The sequence below is a fragment of the Microchirus variegatus genome (genome assembly GCF_963457635.1).
Source record: "Microchirus variegatus genome assembly, chromosome: 11".
In the NCBI taxonomy this organism is placed as follows: Eukaryota; Metazoa; Chordata; class Actinopteri; order Pleuronectiformes; family Soleidae; genus Microchirus; species Microchirus variegatus.
Window position 1 is genome coordinate 23040053 of NC_139812.1, and position 12621 is coordinate 23052673.

Here is a 12621-nt window from a genome sequence, read left to right on the forward strand (position 1 = left end):
AGGGGCAACAAATGCGCATTAAGTGCGATTGTTTGTGTGTGGTTATATTCGTTAAGACATTCCGACACGGATTGGGGCGACACGGCGCAAAGGGTTGGTGGGGTGGGGGGGGTGGGAGAGCTTTACATAATAAAGTGCATGCTTTTTCACGTGAAATGTCCCTTTAAAAGCGGACTCCCTGCAGCCACACTGAGGCACAGCGTGAACGAGCGGATCGAGAAGGAGTGAAAAGTCTGCTCCAGCTGCGGCGGCACACTTTTCTTTTTCTTTTTTGGTGTGGGGGGTTTGAGTGGAATCGGCTTCAGGATGGTGTCGTCTTATCCTTTACCGGAGGGCTTCTCCGAGTTTGACGTCTTCTCCCTGGGCTCTTGTCTCCTGGTGGAGGGTGAGTTTGTTTTTGTTGTTGTTGTTGTTGGCGCTGGATTTGTGCCAAACACAGCGAAGGCTGCGCCCGCGGTGCGTAACGAACACCGGGTCACCTGCCTCTGTGGCACTGTCGCGTTTTCTGTGTTTGTTTTCACTCATTAAAGTCATTAAAGACGTTATTTTAAAGTCACGTGTTTACGTGGAGGGGGATTCCTGCGTGTTATGATGCCGATTCCCACGCGCTGCCTCTCATTCATTGTTTATTATGTGTGTATTCCCATGAATAACAGTGTGTTTTCCTCTCTCCCCCTCTCACCCGTCACAAAGGCATGCTGGGCATCTGTCTCAACGCGCTCACCATCGTCGCCTTCTTCAAAGTGCGCGAGCTGAGGACGCCCAGTAATTTCCTCGTGTTCAGTTTGGCGCTGGCTGACATCGGCATCTCCATGAACGCCACCGTCGCCGCGTTCTCCAGCTTCCTGAGGTGAGTGATGTAACCGCGGCGTCTTTCGTATAAGAGACGCGCCTTTTTTGCGCATGTGGCCAAAAGAAAAGGTCTCGAGGCAACGCACATAAAATATATACATTAGAGCTGGTGAGGCTGCCTGAGGCTGGATTATCTAATCTATTGAGCTGTGAATCAATAGCTGTAGCTGGGTGTGGGGATGGAGGTGGGGATGGGGGTGGGGGGGTCACTGCTCTGCTGAAAACCTGTGCCATAATGATGAACAGAAAAGCAAGAGGATTTTCAAGCTCAAGTGATGATGAAAGACGCTGCTCTCACTCTGCACGAGTTTATTATTATGATTATGGATTATTATTAAGGATTATGCACACAGGAAATAATCTACTGTTATTGTTATTGGGTTTTTTTTGTCCAGCTCAATGCACACAAGTCTGATTCACGGCTGACTGGTCATTTGTATTCACTTCCAGGCACAGGTTATTCCACTCCGATCCATCCATCTTCTACCGCTTTATCCTCCACGCGAGGGTTGCAGGTGCTAATCTGAGCCGACATAGTCCATCACAGGGCCACATACAGAGACAAACAACCCCCCACGCTCACACCCACACACACTTATGGTCAAGCCCAGTGTCCAATTGACCGAATCCTCATGATTATTCATTAAAGGGAAGATTGAGTGGCAAAAACAAAACATTACACACCTTCAATTGAGAATTGATTCTACAGGCCAGATTATAAGAAAGATAGATTAGAAAATGTCTTTCAAACAGGGGCCATACCTGGTCCTAAGGTCTATTTTACACTTTGATATACTTGTTAACACACTCTCTCTCTCTCCTGTGTCTGCAGGTACTGGCCGTACGGTTCCGGTGGATGCCAGACCCACGGTTTCCAGGGCTTCCTGACCGCTCTGGCCAGCATCCACTTTGTCGCCGCCATCGCCTGGGACAGATACCACCAGTACTGCACCAGTAAGTCAACACCTGCTTCGGTCCCAGCACACGAGACAATGAAAATGTGACCAAATAAACACAAATGGAACCACTCACACACACACACTCACTCATTGTCTCCTCCTGAGCTTAACAACCAGCAGTCAGTGGCAAATGAATAGAAGTTAATAGTGAGTAAATATCACCATTGTAAAAGTAAATTAAACGTTCCGAATTGGTGAATTCTTTGAACGTACATATTTAAAACTGCTTGCTTTTATTTACCCTATTTTAAAGGCGCCATATGTAAGAATGTGGCCAAAAACAGTTACCACATTCAAATTCAAAATACCGAGGTCTTTTAGGTTTCGTTTTCTGACGTAACTGGCAACCCCGTGGTTGCTCGGCAGCTGAGACTCTACTGACTGCAATGATTGGTAGACGGCAGTAGGTGGCGCCACATGCCATAACATAAACATGATTTGCAGTCTGCAAAATATTTTTTTTAAGGCGAATATTTTGTCTGTACTGTTGTTGTTGGTGAGTTCAGTTTGTTATATGAACATTATTCCTGAGTCTCTGTGACATATTAGGAGGATTTTATGACCAGTTGCTTTAGATTTATTACATAATGCACCTTTAAGATAGATTGAGATTAACAGCTCTGCCTGAGAAACATACGCTTTAGAACTAAGTCAGAGAAAGAATCCAAGGCGTCTTTTTATTTATTTATCTATCCCTGATTTTCCAGCAAAAAAAGTCTAACTGCGATTAACCCTTTAAAGTTCTACTCAATCATTTGGTCGACCACACTTTAAGTCACTATATCTCATTGAAAAATGCATCAAGCTGAACTCACTAACACTTAATGTGACTTGTTCTACTTTATGAATTATACAAACCAGGTTTATTATGAAAGGACCTCTCAACCGTTTGGTAGAGGCCTGTATCTGTAATACTGTAGGGTCTAATTTAGAAAATGATAAAACAAAAAATAAAAAATAAATATTGATTGTTGTTATTGTTATCATAAGTAAATTTTAAAAAAATGCAAAGAAATAATTTTTCCTTTGCTTTTTTCTTGGTGCGTACCTAGGGTTAAGAACCTCTTTCTTAAGGGAAACCACTAAAACCTTACATTGCAGACCTGTAAAAACAACCAAAGACAATAAACCTCCATCCATCTTCCTCCGCTTTACCCTCCACACGAGGGTCAGCGACAATAAACATAAGCAGTTAAAAAAAAAAGAAATATTCAATGGTCATGTTCTGCTGGAGTTGTTTCAGTATTTGTTACATGAGGAATGTTGTGACTCTCTTCCTCCTCCTCAGGGACAAAGCTGCAGTGGAGCAGTTCCATCACTCTGGCTATATTTATCTGGCTCTTCTCTGCGTTCTGGTCTGCCATGCCCCTCATTGGATGGGGAGAATACGACTATGAGCCGCTGAGGACCTGCTGTACCCTGGACTACACCAAGGGAGACAGGTGCTTGTGCTTACACACATACACTATCCGATCCAATCTTCTTTTTCCAATTCCAGGTTTTTTTTTTTAAACAACCTGAACGTGCTCATCTATCCCCACAGAAACTACGTGTCCTACGTGATCCCCATGACCATCTTCAACATGGTCATCCAGGTGTTTGTCGTCATGTCGTCCTACCAGTCCATCGCAGAGAAATTCAAAAAGACTGGAAACCCCAGGGTAAGAATTTCCCCCTGCAAATTCCCACAACAAGAGGGGGCGAACTCTGAGTTTGACAATGAAAACAAAGTGAAACTAGTCATTATAAATGGAAAAGGAAGAGCCAAAATGAATGCACATGTGCAACTCAATCTAAAGACGGCTTCCTCACATTGTCCGTGAATGGAGGTCGTGCAGGCTCCACACAGTATATAGGTCACTGCTGCAGGGGGAAAGACCCAGGAATTTCAGTATGTAGAGCTGGTGTCCAGCGAGAGGAACAATGCATCTGTGAATGGAGCGTTCAGTCGTTGTCAGGTCGTCCTCATTGCCTCACTTTGTGTTGCGTAACGTGATTACTCACAGTCATATGAGTTGGCTTTCATTTCACACACACAAAGGCTGCAAAGTAAAGAAAAACAGTCTAAATATGTCGACAATAACACTCACTACGTACATCACCGTCACTATAAGACGTCTTTTCTTTAAAGATACCGCTTTGATGTCATGCTAGGACTCGCCAAGGGGGGAAAATACGAAATAAACTGATGCACAGGACGCATATTTGTGCAGGCGTGAACAAGTGAGAGACTTTGAGAATTCAGAAATCAAATTCAATGTACTGTAAACTTCACATATGCTGGATTTAAAAGGTCCAGTGTGTCAGATTTGGCGACATCTAACGGTGACACTGCAGATTGCAGGCATCGGGTTTGTGTCGTAAACCTAAAAATGCAACCCTTACGTACATATAAAATGGCTTATTCTAATGCTATAATAAACATGGACATTACTGGACATAAAGGGGTTAAACTTTGCTGCCCCTGAATAATGTCTCCTTTGACCCCGACAGCCCGCTGCCTCTTTACTCACTCACTGTTTTTAATCTGAGCTGAATTATCCGAGCACAGACACTGTTTTCATCCCAGGCGTGTGATTTGCCTCCAAGCTAAGAGAAAGAAAAAAGAAAAAAACCTCATGACACAAGGAATTTTGTCTCCTGCCCTTTTTTTCATGGTTGCTAATGATTTTTGTGCTGACCCCTCCTCCTTTCTACTTTTCATTCCTTCCCTCTTTAATCCCTCTCTCTTTATTCTCTCGTCTCTGCAGTTCAACCCCAACGCTCCTCTGAAGACTCTGCTCTTCTGCTGGGTTCCTTACGGCATCGTGTCTTTCTACGCCATCGTGGAGAACGCCACCCTGGTCTCCCCTAAGCTCAGGATGGTAAGGACGACCACATAAGTGCATGAGCACAACATAATCCCACTCTTATTCAAACACATTCATGTGTAAACTCTGAAAAAGCAGCTAATTAACTGTCAGCTGCTGATGGACAAACAAAAATATGGAGTAGACTTTAAAAGTTACGTTTTCCATAAATCATGCTCTAATGAATACTGTGAAGACAGTAGTAGTATAAATACCCCCCTCCCACACACACACACAGTCAGATTTGTGCAGCTATTCTTCATAGAACCCGAAATAAAGTTTTAACCCCAACTTTGACATAACCAGTTAATGCCCAACACTTGCTTCGATGCATGTTAAAAGTCCAGTTTTAGCCGGACTAAAACAATAATTAGGTTTGTTAGTCTGTTGTCATGTTAGTCCGACTCAAATCAAGCTATAGTCTTAGTCGGACTAAGATACCTGGATATTGAGATTCATAGTCTGATTACTCCTGCATGTGTACGCTTAGTCGGACTAGGTTTTGGACTTGGTGTTCCCTGCATGCACCGAAATTTTCTGTTTCCCCGTTCACCGTTTGTTTTTCTGTGACGTAAAAGGTAAACAGGAAACTGATTCAACACGCACTAGCGTATAGAGAGATACAGCGCCTCCTATGGAGGCGGAGTCAGACGTACACTGCCAATAAATGGATTTTCTCCTCCGCATGCATCGTCGGACTCTGCAAGTTTTCCAGTTGCGCGACTCAGTCAGACTATGGCCGTAGCTAGATTAAACTGTGCATGTAAGCGTACACATAAGCTTAACCAGTCCCTTTAGAAGTGAAGTTCTGCTTCATTAGGACGAGGTTTTGGTCTCCATGAGGACGACTGGTCCTGACAAGGTCAATGTTAATAGCAGATCTAGTCTTAGAGAGGTGACAAATACAAGCTCACACACAAAAGTGACTGCATGTGATGCTTTGTTGTTGTGATTATTTTCTCAGGAGGTCCAGTTTAGTGTGTTTCTTATCTTTTACTGATGAGTAAAGAAGACATTGTGAACTTGAACAGGTTTATGAGGATGGAGTTTGAAATGGCTTTGCATGGAGATCCATATGTCAGACAAAACAAAGTGATAGTTCTATTGTATATAAACACTTTGCTTGATGATTGTGAGATGATACCGGGGTCTTTTTTTTTAAACGCTAACTCACCTTCGCTTGTCTTCCGTCAGATGGCTCCTATCTTGGCCAAGACGGCGCCGACCTTGGACGCCCTCCTGTACTCGTTGGGGAATGAGAACTACAGAGGAGGCATCTGGCAGTTACTCACTGGGGAAAAGATCGAAGTGCCTCAAATTGAGAACAAGTCCAAATAAACTGAGCATGCAATAATCACACACTGTTCACTGTCTTGGTGGTTTCTCGCAGGTACTTGATGTTTGTCGGTTTGTGAGTGTGTGTGTGTGTGTGTTTTGAACAGTGGTGGCCATCGTCCCTTACCCACATCTGTGCTGGATTTGTTGTTGATTGTTTCTACTTTGTGATTCTTGAAAGGGTTTTGTCAACAGAATGTGAGCCTAGATGCACTTCTAGGCTGTACGCACACCACTACGACTACTGAGTAGCTTTCTGTGACGTAAAAACAGTCCTACAAAAACAAAAATGTCCATATAGTTCACAGCTAATGTTACATTATTACAATAACATCCTTATTTCTCACTTACGATGCTAAAACCTCTTTGCAAACAACCGTCTAAACATTCTGTTTTTTGTGTAATTTGCTCGTTTCTAGCAAAGCACTGATGTCTTTCACTTGTGCACGTCACTGAAGTCTGGTAAAAGCTCTGTGAAGTCGTGATCCAGAGCAGAGGAGAACCGCGCTAATCCATTAAAACAAGAGGAACATTCTTTGCGTACACAGCCCCCACGACAAGTTAGAGATTAGCCGTTGGCCGCAGATTACGTGGACATGCTTCTCATTGACAGATTTGCGTTATGAACGAAAGACACGAGTGTGTGTCACATTTAAGAAAGGTCACGTTTAAAGAGCTGCAAGTGACGCCGAAATGTTCCGCTTTAGTGTTTTTGGGACATTTAAATTTACCTCTTTTCTTCGTGAATGTAATCTTGACATGATTTTATGTTGCGCAAACATGTGTTTGTTAAACAATAACATACGGGTTATCACTATAATCAATAATCTCACAGTAGAGGTTATTGATGACTATTGTTTTAATGACGTATATGATTGAGTAGAGCACAGAATAAAGAATGTTATTAGCGTTAAAAAAAAGAAAAGCACACGATCAGACTTCAGCTTGGAGCTCATTGCATTTTAAAATTTAAATTAATTTATAACAAATACTGTTGATTTAACCTAATTCAATTCCTCTAAATGTGCATGCACATTATCTATAAATTAAATCACAATGCAAATCCTCCACAGTATTAAAAGTGTGAATGTCCTTATATTGAAGACCCCGTGTGACTTTAATTTATCCGCAAAACTATATCATGAATTTATGAAGTTGCAAAAAAATGATCCTGTTTGAAATTTGTGTAAAATTGTATTTCCATTTATCAACTGTTATGGTTTAAAAATATCTCAAATACATTTTTTGTGGATTTATTTGCTGTTTATATCTGCAAAGTGATCGACCGAGAGGCGATCCAGTCATTTTATGAAAAATGAATAAAGAAGCAAAAAAAAAAAAAGAAACCTTTATCTGTCTTTTGTTTACTAAAATAATTATAATTATACATTAAATTTCCATTATCTACCGCTTTTTCCTCCACCAGAGGGTCACGGGGGGTGCTGTGCCTATCTCAGCAGACATTGGGCGATAGGCGGGGTACACCCTGGACAGTTCGCCAGTCCATCGCAGGGCCACATATAGACAAACAACCATTCACTCACACTCACACACCTACGGTCAATTTAGAGTGGTCAATTCACCTAATCCCCATATCGCATGTTTTTGGACTGTGGGAGGAAGCCGGAGAACCCGGAGAAAACCCACGCACACACGGGGAGAACATGCAAACTCCTTGCAGAAAGACCCTTGTTCCAAAGTTGTTCCAAACGGGGCTCGAACCCAGGAACCCGGGTCTTCTTGCTGCAAAGGCAAGAGTGCTAACCACTACACCAACCGTGGGCCCCAGTCTTGAACTTATTACTACAAAAATATAATGAAATAAACTCATTTACTCACATACTGTATATTCTGGTGCACGAAGCCTTCTTTACGCAGAATTCTTGCTTCTAAAAGCAAAGCAATTTTTCAGTCTGTTGACAGACTGTTGCATAATTATGTGGAAATGACGATGACACACGTACAGTGGACAAAAATCATCTACAGTAATGCTGCTCTTGTCGTTCTATCTATCCCCGAGCTAATTCACTCATCTGCAGGGGGGGAAAAAAACCACTGAGGATTATGAAAAAGTATTAGGAATAAGGATTAAATCCCCATGCATAAATCCTGCAGAGATTATCTCATTTATGATAAATTCAAAACTTCCACCAGAACCTTTTTTATGACGTAAATATTACCAAAGTCCCCAAAGACGAGTGGACATGTGGACGTCATCATCTGGTCAGAAGACTTTGGACGCGCTGCCTATAAATAAACTGGAAAAAAGAGATAAACATCTATTTTTTCTGTTAAATGTTTATATAAACTAACTCCTACTAATTAAAAGTTAGCACATTGATAGTATAAAAATATCAATTTAATCGTTAAAAAATATGGTATTTTATTGCACTCCCTGATTTGTTCTTTGCGCCATGTCTTTTTTTGTTTGTTGGGCGGGCCTTGTGACGCTGCCTGCTGATTGGCTACTGAGTTTTGGAGTGACAGTTAAATGTCCGTCTGGAACTCCAACCGCAACCCCAAGTTTGTGTTGTCGTTTATTTGTTTCACGTTCTACGCCAGGGGTTCTCAAAGTTTTGATACCTGAGGGCCAATTTAGGAACCCAACGTTGGACTGAGGACCGCCAAAGGGAAAAAAACAGAAAGAAATCCCATTTGTAATAATTTTAATGACCAGATTACAGTTCTACAGTTTACACTTATTGCTCTGTATCCAGTAATGTCCAATAAACAATTAACAAGCTTAGTAGCTCCTGGATTAAAACTATCAACTGTAATTCATTGCGGGCCGTCAGAAATGTTTCTGCGGGCCGCCATTGGCTCGCGGGCCGCACTTTGAGAACCATGGGGCCTAAAAAACATCTATTTAACAATCACACACAGAGAAACACACCACACATGACCATTTACAACAGATTAACAGATTAAAATCCTCTACAACTGCACCAGCATTGGCGTAACAGATTATGATGGAATTTAGGCAAAATAAACCCGTTTTTTTTGTCTCCATCACACACTGTGTTAATCAGTGTTTAACGTCACAAAAACACAAACACAAACACTTTCTCTACACAAACCCCTGCCTGTGTCACACGTTCACTCCTTTGTCGTTGAACTCGTTGTTTTCACACTTTTGCTAAATTTAGGCGGTGATTTTAACGCCCTCGGGTGAAAATGTCAGGTCAACTGCAATTTACTTCACACCATCACCATCCGACCTGTGATCGCTGCTGTCAGATGTGAAGCTGACGGTGACGCAACGACACACTACACACACACACACACACACATTCTTGTACTTGCTGCATACTGAGGACTGGGTTGCTGACAAAGTGAGGACCAGCTTTCCACTTTATAAATCAACACAATTACAAATATCTACTTCATGAATTACATTCACAAAGAACTACTTGGTGCAGTACCATAAAATGTCTGCAGGTGGAGCCCCAGAGCAAAAAGGGCTGGAAAACTTTTTCAAAATTTTTTTTTTTGTAATTTTTGGTCCAAAATTTGACAAAAAAACGTCATACTATACTATGTCATCCAAAATTTGAAAAAATCTTTGACACATAAATTTTGGTCCAAAATTTGACAAATCAATTTTGGTCCATAATTTGACAAAAACTACTATACTATGTCGTCCAAAATTTGACAAAAAAAATTTGACCCAAAATTTTTGGTCCAAAATTTGACAAAAACGTCATATTATACTATGTCGTCCAAAATTTGAAAAAAAAAATTTGACCCAAAATTTGAAAAAAAAGAAAATCCCAAAATGTGAACTTTTTTTTCCCAAAATGTGAACTTTTTTTTTTCCCCAAAATGTGAAAAAAAATTGACCCAAAATGTGAAAAAAAAATTTACCCAGAATTTGAAAGAAAAAAATTAACAAAAATTTGAAAAAATAAAATTTGCCAAAATTTTTGGTCCAAAAAAAATAAAAACGTCATATGTGAAAAAAAATTGACCCAAAATGTGAAAAAAATTTTTTACCCAGAATTTGAAAGAAAAAAATGAACAAAAATTTGAAAAAAAAAAATTCACCAAAATTTTTGGTCCAAAATTTGACAAAAACGTCATACTATACTATGTCGTCCAAAATTAGATTTTTTTTTTGACAAATTGAGTATAGCATGTTATAGCAACCTAAGGAAGTGATTTCAAAGTGAGGACCAGCCAAAAATGTCCTCACTCCATAAAAATGACCTCACTTTATTGGTTGAAAACCCTCACTGGTCCTCAGTATGCCGCAAGAACAAGAACACACACACACACACATACTTAGCCACAGGACAATCAGTGGTAAAGCTGAACACAGCTGCTCCTCTAATCAATTCAAATTCAAATCAAATGAAAGTGAGGAGTGGCACTGTTTTGTGCTCACTACAGAAAAAAACATTCTAAAGAAGACACTCATTCAGTCTTTAGATTGGACAACAGCAGACGACACTCCCTAACATCCTCACCTTACACACACACACAAAACATATTTGTTTTAAAGAAACACTTTTTTTTGTGCGTTACAGGATTAGCGTTTCAGTGTAATCTGGATTAGAGCGCAGCTGCTCTTTAGAAATCCCTCGCTTTCCCTTTTGATCAGCACAGTGTGGACGAACACTTCACACTGTTTATTTACGTCTTTACAAAGACACAGAGGCGACGCATTGTGCGACGACGCCGTGGCGACCGTCACCATTGATTGTCGTCACGACTCTGATGTTATAGGTGGAATTAATGAGAATCTCACTTAAATACAAACCCTTGTACGATTCTATTCGAGGCTGTGGATGAAGAAGGAGCTGAAAGTCTAGTATTTAATCCAATCACATAGCATATGGCTTATGTCGTCAATAGAAATGTCTTATTTCAAACTAAAACATGTCAATTTGATTCTATGGTGATTTATTTTCCATTAGGTGACAGGTTGTTGACGTTCCATTTAGGATATTTTATAAGACTTCTGTAAAGATTTGACTGTAAATATAGAGCTCACTCCATGGGACGTTTACTTATTATTATTTATTAAACGACACTGAAATTATGAAAATCAAATCACCCGTTTAAAAAAATGGTATTAATGTTGTAATTTTGTTTTTTACACTGCACTGCTGTCACTTCTCTACTCGTATTGATGTGGACGTCAGTGTGTGTCCTCGACTGCTGCAGATTACAAGTGGAATGTGAACTTTGAAAGTGTGATAATAGAGGAATGGACTTTTTTTTGTTTAATTTACTCCTTCTCCTCCTTCTTTCACATTTTTCTAAACAGAGCATTCAAGCAAAAACAAGTACGGTAAAAACTTGGAGTCCCCAGATTTCTTAGAGGCACCCCTGCACACATAAGTACAAGCACGTCTCTGTGGCGCAATCTGGTTAGCGCGTTCGGCTGTTAACCGAAAGGTTGGTGGTTCGAGCCCACCCAGGGACGGATATATGCCTCGGCTTTTCTCGGTTGTAGTTAATAATGGAAATGTCAGCGATAAATAAAAAGCGCAAATTAAACTTTCTAAGGAAAGCGTTGTGTCTCACAGTCACATAAAAATGGCCCCCTTTCCACTGTGTGACAAAGGCAGCAACAACCAGGCTGCTTAGGGCCAGGCGGTCACTAGGGGGCAGTAGAAAAGCAGAAGAAAAAGTACTTGAATGTCCCATCATATTCATTAATAATTGCATATGGTTTCTTGGTCTGTAGACACTGACCTGCTGCTGCAAAACCTAACAATTTAAAGACATTTCCTTCATCTCTGGTGATATATATCATGACAGTATGTGTCCTGATGTCCTGATGTTTTACACTTTGTGCATTTGGCTGCAGTGGTTTAGTTTGGTTTGGTTTGGTTTGGTTTGGTTTGGTTTGGTTTGGGGATTTTGTTTTGACGCGTTAATACTTTGGCAACCACACAAGGTTTTTATAACGACGTGATCTTGATTCTCCGGAGTGAGTTTCAAATCAGATCAGATCAGAGCAGAATCAGTGGGCAGGGAAACGGCACAGATCGTTGACTCTCGTCTCTGGGGCCAATTACACTCTCTGATTTCATTAAGAAAACAGAACAGAGATACAGCTGATAGAACCACGACAGCCCTGTCTGTGATTGTTTATCTGTTGCTCTGTTTGTCCTGTGTCAAAGTCTGCATACGTGTGCTGTGTGAGGACACATTTGGACTCATTTTGGCAGGTCCTCACACATTTAAAGGGGCATTTTTAAAGGTTAAGTCTTCTTGAGTGAAGCCAAATCTTACATTTGAGCCGTCATGACTCTTAACATAAGCTTTCCTGAAGAAGTTGTGTTCACTGTGGGAAATAAATCTGATTATCAAAGCTCCTCTTTCTCTCTCACATTAATGTGATGTAACAATTTGTCTAAAAATAAAACAGAAAAAATGTGACCTGTTCTCTGCTTCCATTCCTAACACTCTTTTAATCCCTGGAATTAACTGTCCATGTCAAAACAAAACATGTTTACTGTTTTTTTTATTTACAACTCAGTGGTAAAACAATATACGAATGAAGAAAATCTTGGCTAAATAAATCTGAACATCATCAGCATAACAATGAAACGACAACGTTATGTTTATGGTGGCAATAAGTAGAGAGAAAAGAGAATGGGGCCGAGAATGGAACC

General features: G+C 40.6%; 1 protein-coding gene across 1 annotated transcript; it reads left to right on the forward strand.

Annotated features, from left to right (window-relative positions):
• Positions 1-303: 303 nt before the first annotated feature.
• rgra (retinal G protein coupled receptor a) lies at positions 304-5998 on the forward strand (the record flags this gene model as incomplete). Its single annotated transcript, XM_083897721.1, has 7 exons — positions 304-385; positions 694-850; positions 1685-1806; positions 3100-3253; positions 3355-3472; positions 4562-4675; positions 5855-5998. The coding sequence occupies exons 1-7, from the start codon at positions 307-309 to the stop codon at positions 5996-5998; spliced, it is 888 nt and encodes a 295-aa protein (XP_083753847.1). The 5' UTR covers positions 304-306.
• Positions 5999-12621: the final 6623 nt, after the last annotated feature.